The sequence below is a fragment of the Delphinus delphis genome, chromosome 9 (assembly GCF_949987515.2).
Source record: "Delphinus delphis chromosome 9, mDelDel1.2, whole genome shotgun sequence".
In the NCBI taxonomy this organism is placed as follows: domain Eukaryota; kingdom Metazoa; phylum Chordata; class Mammalia; order Artiodactyla; family Delphinidae; genus Delphinus; species Delphinus delphis.
The window spans coordinates 95,871,369-95,891,157 of NC_082691.1; the positions used below are offsets into that span (position 1 = coordinate 95,871,369).

General features: G+C 43.9%; 1 protein-coding gene across 4 annotated transcripts in view; it reads right to left on the reverse strand.

Annotated features, from left to right (window-relative positions):
- Positions 1–2,336: 2,336 nt before the first annotated feature.
- Positions 2,337–19,789, reverse strand: part of TCAF1 (TRPM8 channel associated factor 1) — a 44,114-nt gene continuing 26,661 nt past the window's right edge. For 3 of the 4 annotated variants that reach the window (XM_060021049.1, XM_060021048.1, XM_060021050.1), the window contains exons 3-9: positions 10,941–11,935; positions 10,554–10,651; positions 9,210–9,423; positions 8,655–8,894; positions 7,267–7,604; positions 5,329–5,579; positions 2,337–2,764 (exon numbers count right to left, since the gene is read on the reverse strand). In XM_060021049.1, coding sequence (XP_059877032.1) covers positions 2,755–2,764; positions 5,329–5,579; positions 7,267–7,604; positions 8,655–8,894; positions 9,210–9,423; positions 10,554–10,651; positions 10,941–11,935 — 2,146 coding nt within the window. In that variant the 3' untranslated portion in view covers positions 2,337–2,754. Of the gene's footprint in view, positions 2,765–5,302; positions 5,580–7,266; positions 7,605–8,654; positions 8,895–9,209; positions 9,424–10,553; positions 10,652–10,940; positions 11,936–19,789 lie in introns of all 4 variants that reach the window. The other variant, XM_069541028.1, reaches the window with a different exon arrangement.

Consider the following 19,789-nt stretch of genomic DNA (forward strand, 5'->3'; position numbering starts at 1 on the left):
GAGCCTTGGACACACCGGGTGGATCCAAATACTTGAGGGCCTTATAAGCCATTTTAAGTGTTTTGATTGGACTGTATCTTAGTTAATATGAAGCCATTGAAGGGTTTTTATTTAAGTTTATTAAAAAATTTTCAAAGTAATACATGCACAAGGTAAAAAATTAAATAGTACAGAAGGACTTAAAATGAAAAACACAGTTTCCCACCCCACCCTTTTAACCCTAGTCCCATACCCTAGAGGCAATGCATTTAACAATTTCTATTTTTAGATATTCTGTTAACTAACTTCCTAACATTAAATAACGTTTGAACAATAATTTCTTGACTTATTAACTTTAGACAATCTTTAATAATCCCCCATTACAAAAGATAAGGATTTAACTTACACTATTCCCACCTTTCATTTGCCTATCCTTTTCCAAATTTTTGATAGATGTCATTTTTAATACTTCTATTGGTTTACAGTTTTGAACAGTAACAATCCTTTAGTCCTTGTTCCATTAACTGTAGACTTTATCTTTTCATCCCCATTTGGAATAGGTAAGTAATTCTACTCTTCCCTCCACCTCTCTTCCCCCAACTAATTCTCAACCTCTTTCTGCTTTCTTTTTCCTTTTCAGGATTACTTTCCCTTTTATTTCTGAATAAAAGATTAAGCCTTTCATGTTTTACCTATAGGCTGATCAGAACACTGAATACCAATCAATAGTATCTACATTATTTTGGCTTTGTAAATACTGTTTACTGGGAGCTAAGTAGAAGCTAGGATATTTTCTTCCAAACATATCCAATGTCATGTTTCCTGTGTCACTTGAAATGAAATGTACCTACTGCCAATATCAAAATGAGTCTCTTCTTACATTCCATGATTTTTTTTATTATTGTCTCATAATTGAACCTGAATTTGACATTTCTATTTTGTTCTCTTGTTTACTAAAGAATGTATCTCCTCCACATTCTCAAACATTCCAGCTTCTCAAGGATATCTATGGCACAGAATGCATATTCTCCCCAGAGAGCCTGAGACTGTGTACTCTCATCTGAAATGGGGCTCTTGGATAACTGTCACTCTAGAGTGAGCCATCCTATTGGATACCTGTCACTCTGGAGTGAGCCTTCTTGTTGGATAACTGTCACTCTGGAGTGAGCCTTCCTATTGGATAACTGTCACTCTGGAGTGAGCCTTCTTGTTGGATAACTGTCACTCTGGAGTGAGCTATCCTATTGGATAATGGTCACTCTGGAGTGAGCTATCCTATTGGATAACTGTCACTCTGGAGTCAGCCATCCTGGGTGAGGTCCACTGTTTTCTGGATTCCATTTCTTTCTCTTTCCCGATTTTCATTCTCATTTTGCCGGAGAACTTTCTCAGTAGGTGAGAGAGAACTTCCTTTCCAGGTGCTAAGAGGGTAGACTTTCTGAAAACTCGCATGTTGGAAAATTCCTTTCGACTTGACTCTTGACAGTTTGGCTTGCTATGGAATTCTGGGTACAAAGATTTTCCATGTGTGAAGACACTTCTCTATTGGCTTCTAGCATTGTGTTGATGATGAAAAATCGGCTCCCAGTCTAGTTCTCATCCCTTTTTAGTTGAGCTAATTATGATGACCTAATTTTATTTTTTTCTCTTGGCACTTTCAGTATCTTCGCTCTATCCTTAATATATATCCAAAATTTCACAAGATTATGTCTAGATGTAGGTTGTATAGGGTCCTCTCAATTTGGAGACTTATTTCTGTTCAATTTTCTTTTCTTCACAACATTTCCTGTGTTCTCTCTTCCAGAAACTCATAACAGTTAGATATTGTCTGTGTCTCTTTCCTCTCTTTATATTTTCTATTTCTTTTTGCTCTATATCTAGGGAGATTCCCTCAACCTTATTTTACAGCCTGTCTACTAAATATTTTTGGCAGTCCTATTTCAATTTAAGGGCTCCTCTTATTTTCAGCGTTTTCCCTTTCTTTGTAGCATCCTGTTTTTATCTTACAAATGCACCTTAGATGTCTCCGAAGATATTTAAGTCATTTTCTTCCATGTTAACTGTTGCCCCTAGAGTCTGTTATATTTTTCAAATCTCCTGATTGTTTATTTTTCTCACATGCTGCTCCCCTGGTCCCTCCCCCAACCCCTACCCCTAAGGCTCAATGTCTGGGAATTCCCAGCTGACCATTTGCATTGAAGAATCAGTATAACTGTTTTTATAGGAGTTGCCGTGGGTTCCCTCTGCCATTGTGTGGTCTGTCTGCTTCTCCAGTAAGCCTTTCTGTGACTAAAATCACTTGGTTACTTGAGTAGGGATCTCAGCCATCTGTAGAGAACTAACTGCTAGGGGCTCACTTTTCTCCCCAAAAGAGAAATTTATTTTGGAGCACCAACTCCTACCTTTCCTCAAGCAGTTTATTCGATTCCTTTAAACAAACAACAACAATAAACAACAACAACAACAGACTTAACAGAAACCAGTGGTAGGTTGCCTGTATTCTGTGCAAAGGTTGGGGTAGAATGAGATGGGGTTCAATTTCACAACTGACATAATTCTTCAGTAGACAGACTTTTCAGGTGCCCAAATCTCTTTGGGGTTACATGTTCAGATCAGCTTATATTCCGTCTGAAAGGAGCTGCACTCTTTCATTATCACTTCTTCCACTTTCTCTCTTCCAGAAATGTGTTGAGATCTTCTTCACTTATAACCAAATTCCTTCAGTTTTCTTTGCTGAGATGTGTCAATTCTCTTTTACATTTCTTGACTTCGGTTTCAGTGGGGCCTGGGGAGGGAGGGAAGTAAACTTACATGTTCAGTTCATCATCTTAAATTCAAAGTCCCATTGGAAGCTTTTAGACAGGGGAGTGACATGGATAACTTGATATTTTTAAAAGGTCCCCGGGGCTGTACTGCTGAAAATGGACTAAGGAGGGCAAGAATGGGTATAAAAATTGTTCTAAATGACTGAGGATCTAATTTCCTTTCTGAAAACATACAGTGTCTGAGACTTTTGGGAGTCAGACACTTTACCAAAATAGCCCATCGTTCAAAATCCAATAAGCTAGTAGAATGCTTTCATGGTGCCCTGGAGATAAGGACTGAAACCCGAAGATCCCGGAACCCAGATGACTGGGACCGTACTAAAGGGACCATCCCAGCACTGTCCATTGGGAGCACCTCAGGAGCCAGCCTCAAAGTCTTCCTTTGAACTGGCATTCGGGGTAAACAAAAGGACTTTCTGTTCTGATAAAATTAGATGAGAGCTAAGTAAAAACAGCCAAATTGCTGGCGAGGAGGGACATAAAGTTCCTTCTGTTTGCTGGTTCATTTCTTCATTTCCTCATTTATTTGCTTGTTCAAAGCACTGTAGTTACTACAACTCATTTGTATTCAGAATGCCTGGGTTCAGATCCCAGATCTATCACTTATTACCAATAAAGGCTTAGGCAATTTACCCAATCTCCATAAAATTCAGTTCACTCATTTGAAAAATGGGAGCTGTTCAGTTTCCATTCCATAGGTTACTGTGAAGATTAAATGAAACAGTCTATATACTTGGCACATACTCAACAACCCACTAATTGATAGCAATTATTTTCAATGCTGAATGAATATTTAACATCTATGTTTGAAGTACCTGGATGATAGATACTCATGAAATAAGGGAAAATAATTCTAGTATTAAGAAATGACACAATAAAAGAATCGAAAGAAAAACATTGTCTAGGTCAAATCTTATTGTCTGTGCATCCATCCAATTCCCAATTAAGCAAATAAAACAGTGCATTAAAGCAACTAAATCAGAAGAAGCGAGCTAAAGGAAAACTGGCTGGACGCACACAGCATTAATCCTGGAGCCCCAGCTCTAGCTGAAACTACGAAGAATTGGGAGGTTCTGAATAAGACTGGAAGAAAAGTTAAAAATCTCTGAATGTACTGTAATTAAATGAAATTTGGGTCAGTTGCATCCAGTTATCTTGTTCCAGTGTAAAGGTTCTATTTGTGCATGGACTGTATCTGCCAAACAGCGACAGGAATCTGTGTCACTGCGGAAATATAAACACCATCACTCAGCCGGATGCTCCTTGTTTGCTAAGGATGAACATCCTCATGGAATTGTTCTGGTTTTCAAGCGACTTCCACTCTTAATCAAAGAAGGGATTTTACCTGAAAGATGGAATTGAAGAAGGAGACCAAACCCCAAGCAGCTTTTAAACCCCACTATAAATATAGAGACCTTCCTTTAGATCATAGGGCAATATACCAGAATCCTTTCAGAGTCAGTGTATAAAAGTGTAGGATGGGATAGGGTTAATCCACTGCATCTGTAAATGCCATCTGAAAGTGCAGTCCTGATCTAAAATGATACTGAGTTAATTTGACAGTAACAGTGGCAGCTGACAATTTCTCAGTACCTACTAAATGCCAGGTACTGTCACTTTTAGAGGCACTAAAATTTAATCCTCACAATAGTCCTATGAAATAGATCCCATTTTATAGATGAGGAAATTGAGTCACAGAGAAGTTCAGGAGCTTGCCCAGAGTCTAACTGGTGAAAGAACCAGAACTTGGATGTGGTAAGTCAACTGTGAGAGATGATGACCTTAACCCCTGGGCTGTGGGAGGAGAATGGGGAGTAGGAAACTCACTACTCTGTGGACCATCATGAAATAAAACCACCCCTTAGAATGCATGCCCAGTATCCACACTCCTCAGAATGACCGGTCTGTCTTCACCCACAACCCTGTGAGGCAGGGATCTTTACCCTCACCTTACACACAAAGAAATGGGAGTTCAGAGATAAAACGACTTTCCCAAGAGCTAACCCTAGTTATGGGCTCTTCATAATACACCAGACAGCTTTTGGAAAACTACCTAAGACATAAAATATATGAGTCATCAGGGAGCTGTCTGAATATCATGGTAAATTAGTATTTCATTTGGGTTCTATGGTCAGGTTTTTGGGGAAATGATCAAAATAAAAGCCCAGGGCGTCCTCAGGGTGAGAGCCACCCTCTGGGCTATGGCCCACGATGGTGAACCAAGGGCTGGCATAGGAGCAGGGGCCAAAGCTCTCAGCACTGGCCCAGCACAGGGTCAGGAGGGCATCTGCTGGCTGAGAGCAGAGGAATGAGCTCATAAACAGAAGGCTTTGCTCCTGAGGGATTATGATTCCACTTTTTTCTATGTTCTGAACCCACTCCCCAGAGATATGACTAAGATCTAGGGGCAGTGAGCTTGGGAGGGCAAGGCTAGAACCTAAGAGACAGAGGTCGAGGAGTGAATCCCCATCTCTGCCTAACTCCCCACACCTCTCTACCTGCCACCTCGCCGGGCACTCCTTACATCTGTGTGAGGAGGTACAATTTCATAATATTTTCCTTCCACTCAGGCAGATAGGCCAGGCTGGTTGCCACTTCCTTCTGGATCGGCCAGGCCCAGGCCTCAAAGAACGGAGCCAGGTTCTTCTGCACTTGGTGGGAGAACATCTTCACCCACAGATTCATTTTGTCGACATTGTCTGTGGGCAAGTTGGTCTGGTTCCTGTACTCAGTGAAGAGACGGATGAACGGCTCCCACCCAAAGGCCTCCTGGAGCTGGAAAGAGAAGGAAGGAGGAGGATGAGACATCTGATCTACAGGAGACCCAACAAACACTCTAAATGAGTTAACGCGTTTCACCCCTTAAACACCAGTTTCATGTCTATCACTGACCCTCTGCTGTTTTACCTGCCAGCCTCACGTGCTACTCTCATGTTCTGATGACGAGAAGGGCCTCTGAGCCGGCACAGGGCTCAACACAAAGCAGACACTCAAGACAGCTGTGGTGAAAACTGTAGGATTTACTACCAATATCATTATTCACCTATCTCACTAGACCATGAAAGTAGTCACAGGATATTACACGAGGATTTAAAATTGGTTGAAGTGAAAAAATCCACTGTTTTTCATAGTTGCAAAGTTAAACAACAATTAGGGAACTCCCAGCCGTATCCTGACATAATCCACACTAACTGTAGGTCTATGTCAATTTGCAAGGCGACCAAAAACGGCCTTTGGGAAAAAAGGTGAGTCCAGTAGAAGCAGAAGACAATGTATAGTCTAGGTAGCTAGAATGAAGAGTAAGGCATAATTTTGGGAAAAGGCAGCTGTCCCGAGGCTGTTGGAAACAGCCCATGTTAATTTGTTTATTTTTGGCTGTGCTCGGTCTCTGTTGCTGTGTGCAGGCTTTCTCTAGTTGCGGCAAGCGGGGGCTACTCTTTGCTGTGGTGTGAGGGCTTCTCATTGCGGTGGCTTCTCTTGTTGTGGAGCGCGGGCTCTGTAGTTGCGGTGCACGGGCTTAGTTGCTCTGTGGCATGCGGGATCTTCCCGGACCAGGGCTCGAACCCGTGTCCCCTGCATTGGCACATGGATTCTTAACCACTGCGCCACCAGGGAAGCAGTTCCAACCTCAACTTGATTTCACAGAGGAGGAACTTCTGTCCCGATGACAAGGTTAAAGCAGACTCCTAGCAGTGTCATCGTCATTCTTGTGGCGGAGGAGATCTGCAGTGAGAACTCCAGCAGGTGGAAGGGCCAGAATAGAGTGTGGCTGGCCTGAGACTGAGTTCCAGAATCCAAGGTGATGAAACTCTCCACAGTGAGCTGGGAACTAATCCAGGGACCGGGGGACTGGAACTGGGGTGTTGTGTGATAACTAAAAGGCAAAGGCCACCCCCATGTCCAGTTCAGTGAGGAAACCTGGCTTGCTTATAAGGTGGAAACCGAGGCACAGCCAGGTCATAATAAGAAGACGGTTTACTCACCTAGGGAAAAAACAGCTCCTTTCCCACATATTGTGTGTGCGTGTGCGTGTGTGTGTGTGTGTGTGCGCGCGCGCACGCGTCGGAGTGTGTTCAGCTTTAGGGAGCTATTTGAACAGCACAGTTTGGCTTCTGTCTCAGGTATGTCTAGGTTTAAAGCCAGTGACAGCAACTATATTTGTAGCATCACATTTGCCTCTACCAATTTTTAACCTTTCTCAGTGCTTTCTGTCTACTCTCAAAAATCTCTTCAGAGTCCTGGGGTGAAGGGCGGGGCTGAGGCAATTAAGTCCACCTTAGGGCCATGCAAAGTGATGCCCTGAGAAGCATCCTCAACCAGCACCTTCACACCTGGGCGCTGTCAGGACCTCCCCAACCTGGTGTGGGAGGCGGGTCAGCGGGAGGTCCCCCGGGCACCACGCTACCATCTGCTCAGGGTCCCCACTGCGGGGCTCCCACCACCGCCCACACTGGCCCAGCACCTGTAAGTACGTTTCCAGGGCCGTCCATGCGTTCCAGTTTTTCACATTGGGACCCTTGCCCAGGTAGATTCTGACTCTCTTCTCCCGAACTGGGGGCCACAGAGCGATATTGGCTCGTCCTCGCGGGATGCCCAGGACCGTCTCGTGCACATAGACACACCACAGGTTGCAGGTGGCCTCGGTGGTGTGCGGGGGGAACTCCCACTCCTGCCGCTGCTGGTTGCGGCCCAGCTCGTGCACAGGGCCCCACAGCCCCTTGGTTCTGATGAGTTTCTCACTGATGAGCTCCTGCACCGACTCCAGGTGACACATGATGGGGTAGCCTGCGTGCATCCAGCCTGGGAAATGCAGGAGGGGGAAAAGAAGGTTAGAGCGCTCCCCACCCATCTAACAAAATTATTCTCTCTGTTGTATCTCCCAAAACACCCAGTCCCCGCTGACCCCATGACTTCCAGAACCCTGTAATGCTCAGAAAGGCAAAACCCAGAGCCTCCCGGGCCTTCCTCCTTACGCTCTCATTTTGTAATAATGCTTTCATCGCTGCTCTGACTGGCTATGGGAGCCGAGGCAGGTTACAGATCGCCGTTCGTGTTCCTATTCAATTTTTCTGTTTCTCTGAGAGTGCTCTGTCTGTGTGAACCCATCATTATACTCTTTTCTCAAAATTAAGAACTTGTGGTTCTCATTCTTTAGACATGGAATTGCCCACGTCGACACTACCTTATAGTGATCATCTACATAAGCCAAGAAAACTAAGGTCCAGAGACATTTCCTTGGTTCTTTAATTTCTATACACCCTTCATTTTTCAGGCCTCTTGACCTGCTGGCAAAGATCTCTTTATTCAGTGCTTTCTCCCAACACCTGTGACCTAGGAAGAGGCCCTCGGTCGGTTTTATCCACTCCTTGAAGTCCCCTGATGGAAGTCTGTGAAAACCCGGCATGTATTTTCTGCACCAGTCCCACTGTTTGATAACATCTCTTGACTAAAACTGTTACATATTTTAACATACTGTGTACATATAGTTCTACGGCCTGCTTTTTATGTGTCATATAAGCTCATCATATTTCCTTATGCCATCAAAATATCACTTTAAATGTCTTCCTTAATGTCCACTGAAGGTATACACAATACATTACTGAACCATTCCATAACCATTCCTAAGTGGGCACTTAGGTAGTTACCAGTGTTTTGTTGGGGGACACAGCGAGTCTTTTTTTTTTTTTTTTGACGCATTTTTTCCCTTTCCATTTAAATAGCAAGGATTACATTTTATATGCCTTGCCATAAGAACATTTCTACCCTCCTGGCTGCCCACTGCATGGCTGTTGCAAGAAGGAAGGCCCTAAGGGGGGGCAGCATGCACAGAGGTTCGCCCCAGGCACCCACCGACTGAGATCTGCACGTCGGCAACGATCCTCTGAGGCAGACGCAGGGGGAAAGGCTCAGCCCCTAGCCGGGCCACGGCCTGCATCACCTCGTCCCAGAGGCGTAGCAGCGGCTCAGGGTTCTCCAGAGTGCGAAGGTTTGCGGTTGGCACCGTCAAGATGATGTTGTCTGTAGCCAGCTCTCCCCAGGGACCTGGATTCTCCTGGATACGCCTCTTCCATTCCTCCTGGGATGTCTCCCCTGGAAGACAGGCCACAGCGCTTGAAACTTGTTTCCCCAAATCCCTGACATTAACACGTTCAACTTGAACCCCAGCAGGAGAATACCAATGCCATGAACAGCCACATACCTGCTCTATCCTTCTTCTACAAAGGTCCCATGGATGGGATACAGTTTGGTCTTTATCCCCTCAGCCTCAAAGCTGACTGTAAGGAAGCTTCCCTCCCTTCCCTCCACCAATCCGAATCGCCCTCTTCCCATACCAGGCAGCCCCAGATGACCTCCTCACCCCCAGCTCTCCCTGTCCCTCGGGCTCGCTCCAGGGCGTCCACTCACCTAGCCTGTAGTAGGGAGCATGCACAGCCCCCTTAACCGTGACAGGCACGGAGCCCAGCTTGCTGCCCTGCGGCACAATGATGTACAGGAGGCCCCCCCAGAGGCAGGTTATCGACTTCGTGGGCTTGTCCAGGCAGCAGCGGTTAATCACAAGGGGGCCTCGGAACAGCTTGCTGGCCCTGGTCAGGTCATCGGTGTGGCAGCCAATCTGCACCTGGAGCAGAGAGATCCCCCACCTAGTGACCCTGGGGCATGCACGAGCCAAAGGGGAGAGCGCCCAGGACATGGGGACAGGAAGGGTCACGGGGCCATGACCCTAGGCGAGTCCAGGCACCCCACCATTTATAAGCCCTGTGCGCTAAACCCGTGAAATTGTATCATCCCTCAAGGTCGTATGGACCAGATCGTGTAAATTCACTCTCGGGGTGGGTCAAACAGCTCCACAAAGGGTCACGCTGAGACGCTGATGCAGGGGCACCAGGTGTGGCCCAGATGCTAATTCTGAGGTGGGCGACTCCCACACAGAGTCCCTTGCTGTCTCTGTAACAGCCAGAATCCTGGGCTGCCTATTCCCCCGTGGTGATTCTGGCTCTGGGAAGGGGCAGAGGGGATCCTGCCTTTTGACCTGAGAGGCCCAGTGGGAGAAAACGTGACCGGCTGATGTGGAAGATTGATTCAGTTCCACCTGTTCTCCCAGGCCCCTATTCCTGCGCCAGTGGAGTCACCCCTGTCCTCAGAGGCATCCTGGGACTGCTCTCCCGGGTTTATGCTAAACAAGTTCCAGGACAGATACAGGCACAAAACAGACGCTAACCATCACGATGGCCCACAAGGGGGATAGAGCAGGACGGCAGCTTAACGTTGTGAATACCGTGTGTGCATGTGAAAGTGACAGAGCTGACGCGGACCGGGCAAGCTAGGAACAGTGTATGGTGTCACAGGGAAGAAGCTGGAGTCAGAAGGACCTCATGCTTTGATGTGAAATGTACACGGGGTGGAACGTGGAGTAAGATTTATTGGACTGTGTCCTACGGCACCAGCCGTCTGGTACCTTTCTTATTCCCCACTCTATGACATAAGTTAAAAGCACGAAACTCGAGCCAGAAGCTGGTTAGGTTTGAGTCCTGGGCGCTGAAATGTATCAAATCCATGCATTTCAATCAGTCAGTCAGCTGTTCTGCACCTTAGCTGCTCCATCCTAAGCAACTAAGGGGGTAGAAGTACATGCCCTTAGTGCCAGCTGGTTTTGTAGGAAGGTCAGGTAAGATGCCCACTATGAAAGCAAGAGCATCTGGCTTCCGTATTTGGGTTCCACGTTACGTGGTGAGATGGGGCATGCCTTACCTTCAGGTCAGCAGAGGCAGCGGCTTCAGGCAGCGAGACCTCTATAATTTGCCTCCCGGGTATGTAGAGCCCGGTGCTCATCCAGCAATACCTGGTGCCTGCCGAAAGCGAAGGAAGAGTAGACGTGACCCTTCCTCCGTGATTCCATCGCCACCCAGCTTCCAGAGTCCCTTCACGAGCTCTGCACATCTTCCTGCCTCCGTGCCGCCCTGGCTCTACTCTTCCAAACATCACCTAAAACCTCAACCCCCATCTCCTTGAGAGTGCACGGCAGAGGACGGAGATGGCCCCCTGGGGGTGATCAGATCTGGAGCTGAGCTGCTGAAGTCATCACGACCCATTGCCCTCCAGTTCCCACCCGCCAGCCTCCCACCCCTCATTCCTTACCTGGATTGTTGCAGTTGACCTCAACAGTGATAGGAGATTCCGAGGGGCGCAGGTAGGGGCTGCTGTACATATCCTCAATTTCTGGGACTAACAGAGAGAGGTCGCTTCCAGAGTGGGCCAGCCCAGTGGCCAGGGAGAGCATAGCACCCCTGCAGCAGTCGTTGATGACAGGGTTCTCTCGGGTCGCTACTGGGAGCCGATAGCGACTCAGCAGCTTCCTCAGGAGCCGATGCACCGACATGTAGGCAGGGATCTCCTCTGCGGGGATCTGCAGGAAGGCTGCGCCATCCGGTCCCAGCTTTGCCAACCAGCCCTTCTCCACGTTCCCTCTCTTCCTGCCCATTATAACCTGGAACTCGGCCAGGGTGGAACGGAAGTGATAGGTCCTTATCCCTGCCTTAGGAGTACGAAAGGGCCCAGGGTTGAGGCTTTGGCTGGTGATGCTAATGCCAAAGGGGTTGAGGAGGAGGTTTCCTGGGAACCGAGCCAAAGGGGACACTCCTGGGTTCTTGAAGGCCCACCACCAGGCTTGGGCTCCAACAAACAGGCCCCCGCCCTCTGCTACAAACTCCTGCAGCTCCTTGACTCCCACATCGCTCACGGGCTCAAAGCAATAGACACTGGCATCGCTGGTCAGATTGGGCTCAATGCTGCTGTCTATGCCCCCCACTGCAAGCAGCCCACTCAGAGTCCTCAGTTCTGTCTGCACCACGACCTTGCCTCTGCGGCCCGCGTCCAGCCAGCGCACAGCATTGAGCAGAAAGGGGCCCAGTTTACCAACGGTGAAAAGGACCTTGTGGCCAGTCACGACCACCCGGCCCCGGCCGTAGCGGGCAGCCGCTATGACACAGCCATGGTAGGAATCTAGCCCCAGGGGAAAGGCTAAAGCCCCGTGCACTAGCAGCTGGGACGGGAAACAGTCCGAGTTGCTGATGTCCAGCTCAGAAATCCCGTGCAGGAGTTCATCTCTGTCCTCGGAGAGATCGTCTTCACAACTGCAAAAGACACACGTGTTCTCTATTACAAAGCGCTCAGAACAGCACCCAGCACATAGCAAGTGTCAGACTTACTAATACCATTTTTAGCTCTTACATGGGAACTGGGAGAACAAAGTGGGCAGACCCGGCCTCACTGGGTATGGAGACTTGTTGGAGGGAAGACAGAGGCACTCGGCATTAATTCTGCTCTTTGTGTGCAAACCCTCCAAAGGAAATCTCGAAAGAAGTCCTGCTGGGTGTACCCAATACCGTATCTTAAATATACTGGGTTTAAGTGTTTGTTTCAGCCTTTGAAACACTATACAAAGAACTGAATGGAAAATCATGGTTTCATCCTTATAAGGAGGCTTGTTTATAATTTCATGCATCGAATTTTCTACAAATAAAGTCAACAGAGAGCTGAGTCAGTCAGTGGCGTTAGTGAAGGATCACTATTATCTCAAAAGGTGGGGCAGGGAGCTGACCGGCCTCAACTCTAGTGGGACCCTCCTGTTACGTGAACCCAAGAGGATTGACTGCCTACACCCAGAATCCCACACATTCGTTGCCGGCTCAACAGGGGTGATACACATCTGTGCTATCACCTGTTCCTATCTAAGGGTAACAAACTCCTATAAGACTTTCAGGACACCTATAACCCCCAAAATGGGGGAAGCCCCAGGTAGTGGGATTATGAGGGGGTAAGAGGTAGAGTGATCTCTAAGCTTGAGGTCCCAGAGCTGGTTAAGTCACTCTCGTTAGGTAAATCTCTGGCAACCGTATGGTCAGAGGACGTTGTAAGGAAACACTGAAAAATTTACAGTATTTGTGTTGTACTCTCTGTGGTTGGCAGAGCTGTAATTAACTGATGGGGAAACTATAGTCCTCTTAGCAGGTACATACCTTTCCTGAAGATAAAGGTATCACCCTACAAGATGACTCTCCACCTCCTTGAAGCACTAGCCATTAAAATCATTCAACTAGCTGTTCGTGCCCTGATTCCAAATTTACCAAACAACCTTGTGATGATAATAGTACTTCCCAGGATCATCTGCCTAAAGAAAGAAGTCACTGGCCAGGAAAACCAAAATCTTCTATTTTTTTGTGACATTTATATTTCTCTAGCAACATCCTAGTATATCTTTAATTTGCTGATTCTAAAGCAAAAAACATTCGTTTTTAAATTTAAGTACTTTATGCATACAAAATTAAATAGAAAATGTTTTAGTTCTTTTTTTTTAATAGATCTTTATTGAAGGTGTGGCACATATATACAATGTAATATTACTCAGCCATAAAAAGAAACGAAACTGAGTTACTTGTAGTGAGGTGGATGGACCTAGAGTCTGTCATACAGACTGAAGTAAGTCAGAAAGAGAAAAACAAATACCGTATGCTAACGCATATATATGGAATCTATAAAAAAAAAAGGTTATGAAAAACCTAGGGGCAGGACAGGAATAGTGACACAGATGTAGAGAATGGACTTGAGGGCTTGGAGTGGGACGGGGAAGCTGGGGTGAAGTGAGAGTAGCATCGACATATATATACTACTGAATGTAAAATAGTTGGCTGGTGGGAAGCAGCAGCATAGCACGGGGAGATTAGCTCGGTGCTTTGTGTTTTAGTTCTTATCACGAGTTCTGTTCATAAATTTCATGCAATTAATTGTTTTACAAGTGTAGTCAGTGAAGAGGTGATTTACGTTGGTATCAAGGTTTGTACATTAGCCTGTTACGACAAGATGAGCAATACTGAATGTGCAAAGTTGAGACCCAGACACTGCGTCACTAGCAGGACCCTAGATGCTCCCTGCTGAGTCGGAAGCATCGTCAGAGACCTGTCTGTTATTTCTGAGAGCCATGGCTTATATGCAGGGGGAGATAAATGTTTCATAAAAAACTTGAATTGGATTTTTACTTTTCTTTTCCCTCTCTGTTCTGAAATGAAACAAAAGTTATTAAAAAAAGACAATAAAATCATGATAGCACTACATTCACTATATTTCAAGAAGGGTGCAATCAGCAAGCTGGGACAGGAGGAATTTATAGGAAATATAAATCAAATGAAATCAGATTGATCAGAAACCCAAGAGAACAGAAGAGTCTGTAACTGCACATGTGTGAAAGAGAAGATCAAGAAAACAAAAGAACAGGGATTAATCGTCATTTGTGAAAACAGCTATCCTTTCTTGCCTTGTTCTCAATCTCAGGGTATTTCACCATTAAGTATGTTCTTAGCTATAGGTTTTTCAAAGAGGACTCATCACACTGAAGAAGTTCCCTTTTATTTCTAGTTAGCTGAAATTTTGTCATGATTTGACACTGAATTTTGTCAAAGGTTTTTTTTGGTCTGTGTACATCTATTGAATATATATGGTTTTTCTCATTTATTCTGTATTAACAGAATAATTAATTTGATATTTGAATGTTAAACCAGCCAAGCGTTCCTAGAATAAGCCTTACTTGGTCATGATGTAGTATCCTTTTTATATATTGCAGTCTACTTACAATATTTTATTAAGAATTTTTGTATCTATGTTCATGAGGGACATTGTTCTGTAGTTTTCTTGTCTTGCAATGTCTTTTTCTGGTTTTAGCATCAGAGAAATAATGTTTTAATAAGTTACAAAAACTTTCCTCTCCTCTTATTTTCTGAAAGAGTTCATGTAGCGTTAGCATCAAAAAAGATACAGTCCAAACTGTAAGCAGTGATTACCTCTGGGAAGAATTAGTAAGAGGCAGAGGTGGAGGACGAAGATCTTTCACTTTTTACTTTGTATACTTTGGGACTATTTCTCTTTTTTCCTGTAAGCATATTATTTTGAAATTGAAAAAAGGAAAATGTGCATAAAAAGGAAAAGAAAACTGAATCGTGACTTAGCAATTTCTCTTCTAAAGTGGCATATCTTCCCACTTGAATTCACTCTCTAAAAACTTCTAATTTATTTTGTGAGAACCAGTTAATACAATTCTACTATACATGGCTAGGACTGTCGTAAGACGCTCAGAGTTAGGTAGGTATGCTCACCCCATCTCGCAGGGCCATGACCCTGACCAGCACCTGCAGTTAGCATTCTATCTATCCTAGCAATGACCTCCAAAGACTTGTGGATCCTTGTTACAAATAAGCTTATTAACATCTGTTCAGGTATTTTTGTTTTTCCAACTTGGGGAGTCACATACACGTTGATTATCTTCAGGAATTTGGCAGTTCTCTTGTTGCATTTCGGCTTATTTGAAGTAGTCAATTTTCAAAATCCTGAAATCTTCATAATCTGAAATTCAAAGACTTTTCTATATAATATCCCTTGGCCATCTTTCAAAATGCAGTAGAGATGTCTATATACATATATATATGTGTGTGTGTATATATATACATACGGCATACGGCATCAATTTAGGTAACGTTTGCCAATTCAGGTTTCACAGGGGTGTTTTCAAGCCAAGGAATTTGGAGCATGTGGACATAGCAGAGCAGGACCACTGTTCGACATGCTTTCTCTGCATCTCTGATGACCGTGAATATACAGGGATTACTGAAGACTGAAAACCAGTCTCAATGGAGTAATGGCTGAAATGAGGGCAAGGACCTTCTACTCCAGCACTTCCCATTTAGAGGGAGAAAGAGAGTTGAAAGCACACGCTAAGGTCACGGCATGCAGTTGCTGGCAGCGAGCCCAGGTTTCCAGGTTCTACCGAACGTTGATATCACAAGCCCTCTTCCTACAACAGTTACTTGGTTTTTGTGACTTCCTCCAGGCCTGGTTATTGGAGACGTTTCTGCTCTTCTAATTCTCAGACCTTTGGAAATCATTTTTTTGAAATAAGAAATAAAGCCTGAGACATAGCATATACCGAATAAATTGCTGGCTAAATGAATGGATGAATGAACACACATAGAACTAGAACTCTAACAGAAGCCTGAGATTTGTGTTAAAATGAGACAAGGGCCTTCTTAGCCATAAAACAGATTAAACTATTGTGGTTGATTCTCCCCAAACCTCCCTCAGATCGGTTATCTAATGATATGTTTAATCAGCATCAAGTCCCTTTATCGGTAAAGCCAATTCAGTGTCTAGTCCCTGTTTTGTTAAATGTAGAAAGAGGGTAAAACATGGCAATCCATCATGATGCTGCTGCCTCAGTTTGGTGGATGAAGTAGGAAAAATACCAGTTAAAATATCAATAGCTGGGCTTCCCTGGTGGCGCAGTGGTCGAGAGTCCGCCTGCCGATGCGGGGGACACGGGTTCGTGCCCCGGTCCGGGAAGATCCCACGTGCTGCGGAGCGGCTGGGCCCGTGAGCCATGGCCGCTGATCCTGTGCGTCGGGAGCCTGTGCTCCGCAACAGGAGAGGCCACAACAGTGAGAGGCCCGCATATAGCCAAAAAAAAAAAAAAAAAAAATCAATAGCTTATACAACTGGAGAAACGTACATGACTTGGGGCAAAGCAGCATAATGATGGCTGCCAAGTAATTTTCAGTGTTTGGAAATGATATTCATGACCTCATACGCTTACATTACCACAGCCTGAAGGCTGATGTCAAAATAATTAAAGTGTTTTAGGTACTTTGAACATGTTTCTTAATTCATTTAATCCTCACAACTACCCTTAAAGGTAGTCATCGTTAATCCTACTTTAGAGATGAGGCTTACTTGTGGCTCAGGGTTTTAGAGCAAGCACCAGACAGAGCTTGGGAACTTATTAAATTTGCCCTCGACTAAAATCTGCTTTTCCCAGTAGATATGAAATCTCTTACTAGAATCCTGAGTCTTGAAATGAGGCTGTGTTTATGACAATGGATCCAGTGTTTGTTCAAATGAAATACTTAATAGAAAGAAGGTGGGACTGGTTCTGCATTTAAAGTACAATAGCCATTGCCCTCAGATCTGGAGATACAGTGGAGACCTCCGAGGATAAGCGGATGGAAGATTAGAAATTGTTCAGGGAACAGAGTACAGGCAGTGTGGCCATAGAGACAACATGGTGGCCAGCGCTCTAAGTGCAGATCATGGTGCTTTCCAGGCAGGAAGTGAGGGCAGTGACTATGAGACTTGTGTCCTGATATCTGCAGGTATTCTCACCAGGCTAAGTAGATCATCTGGTTTTATTATTTAGGGTTTTATTTTTCCATCATAAAATTAGTAACTCCTTCTGATAAAAATTTGATTCATCTTGATAAGACCTGTGGACAGTTTATTCTTGGAAGGTTCATCCTAATATCTTCTTTAGAATTTAATTTAGTAAGAAATGCACAAGTAGCAAGGTTAAAGCTATCTTAATTCACTCTCGCATGTTCAAATATGGGTTTAAAAATAAATAAGATATTTGGGCAGAGTAACTAAACCCACAGGGACTTTCAATGTGAACCTGACAGCCTGTGATGGAAATAATCTTCCTTCTTGAATTCTAATAGAAGCATGTTGGTGTCTAGTATTGCTGAAAATGTGTTGATGATAATGTTATACAGTATTACATAATTACAAGAACACTAAAGAAAGATCCAAATCTTCAACAGTAGGCAAATGATTAAATAAATGAGGTATATACACTGGCATTTGCATAAAATGAATCAAGTATAATTTTAAAGATTACATAGAATGAAAAAGTTTATGAGCAGAATTCAAAATAGCATGTATACTAAGATGACAAGGGAGCAAAATTATGAATGAGTGGGGAAAATGATGTGCAAAGGTGAAAAGAGAGTTGTATTGTGGGTTTATGATTTAATAATTTTAAAATGAAAATAAAAAAAGAGATCCAGCAATGTTGAAAAGGTAATCTAAAAGAGTATCCAATGAAGAAAAATCATAATTCAAAAGTACAGTTGACCCTTGAACAACATAGGTTTGAACTGTGCAGGTCCACTTCTACACAGGTTTTTTTTTTTTTCAATACTAAATACCACAGTACTGCACGTTTCGCAGTTGGTTGAATCTAAGGATATGGAACCGAAGATACAGGGGGCTGACTGTAAGTTATACGTAGATTTTCAACTGTGTAGAGGGATGACCCAAACCCTCAAGTTGTTCAAGGGTCAACTGTATTGGCAACACTGCACATGCATGTGTGTGTGCATGTTTCAGAAATATTAGAAAGGAAAGTGGAAAAAAAGTGATCTATTAACGAGTTAGAATTTTAAAAATATTTTCTGCTTATTAAATAAAAAAGCATTTGTGTGTCATAAAGATGTGGAAGATTTTAAATGTGATTTCTGAATTGCATGTGAAGCAAGGTAATGAAATATATGCCTTCTTAAAAAATTTGATAGGAAGTTTGAAAATTAAAGTTTATACCTGAAAATCATCTCTCAGTATCCCACAGTCAAGAGATCTACCTATTACTCACATTCGGGGCTTTCTTCTTATGTAATATTTTCTACATATAGCTATATTTTTTTTTAACAAAACTGGGAACATATTGAACCACCATTAGTATCCTATTTTATTTCACTTAATAGTATCCCCAAAGAGCTTTCCCTTGTCCTTAAATATTCTTGGAAACATAATATGTTTAATGGTTAGTTAATAATCCATTGTATAGTGTTCTATAATTTCTACTCTTCCCAATAAAAATAATGCTGAACTGCAATCCTTATACATGAATCTGATTATATCTCAGATTATTTATTTTTTAAAGTCCTATTTTAACAAATATATTTTCAAAGGTTGAGATTTAATTTACATAAAGTAAAATTCACACAATTTAGGTTTATAATTAATGAATTTGGATAAATGTATAGTTTGGTAACGACCACAACAGGAGGTGGGAGAAAGATAGGTTGATGCTGACCTTTCAGCATTGTTTTGATTTTTTGAACTCTGTGAATATATTACTTTGTAGAAGGAAGGAAATAAGGGATGAGCAAGGGAGAGGGAAGGAGGGAGGGATGGAACACACATACTGGGTGCTTGAGAGCTAATATTAAGGAAACTGGGGTGAGGAGGAGAGGTTTTTCTTTTCTGTTTTTCCCTACTCATCTCAACCTATGCATAGGTATTTCCTTTTTTTTTTTTTTTTTTTTTTTTGCCGCGCACAGGCTCTGAACGCGCAGGCTCAGTGGCCCAGCCGCTCCGCAGCATGTGGGATCTTCCCGGACCGGGGCACGAACCCACGTCCCCTGCATCGGCAGGCGGACTCCCAACCACTGCGCCACCAGGGAAGCCCCATAGGTATTTCTTAATGTAGATAAGTTAAGAAATGTATATATGTGACACACACACACAGACATATATTCTCTTGTACCTTTTCCTTCTCTTCATTTCTTCTCAGCCAATTAACTTAGGAAATCATTGCTGCCATCTTGAATCCATCCACAAGTCAAAAAATGACCCTCATAACATGTAAGTAATTCTATGATATACCTACCTGCACAAGCACAGAGTCAAGCGTTGCAGTGACGTCTTACCTAGTGAATAACCGACGCTAATAACCCATAATCTCCACAGGAGGTTCTATGCACGTCCCTTATTAAGTCTGATTTTTCCTCCTGCGTTAGCCTTCAAGTTGATTTCCCACGTGCACGCATGCACATACACACACACACACGATTTAACCAAAAGGCAAAAAATTCAGATTCAGTGATGATGAGAGATGATACAGGCATAGCCAAAGAAAAAAGAGGTATGATTTTGATAGCGAAAAACATCTTTTAAGGTAACTAAAGGGGATTACGTTGTTAAGAAATAGAATTACGCCCAAGTTTTACCTTCCTGGTCCTTAGAATGAAGATCACTAGTAAGCTGAAGTTTGAGCAATCTGATCAATCCCTGTGCCTCTGAACAGCTCTTTCCTCATTGCACATATGAGAATGGAGCTGTGTGGGGTGTTCCAGGAGTTCCATGCCAAGGAGAGGCCACAGCTCATTCCC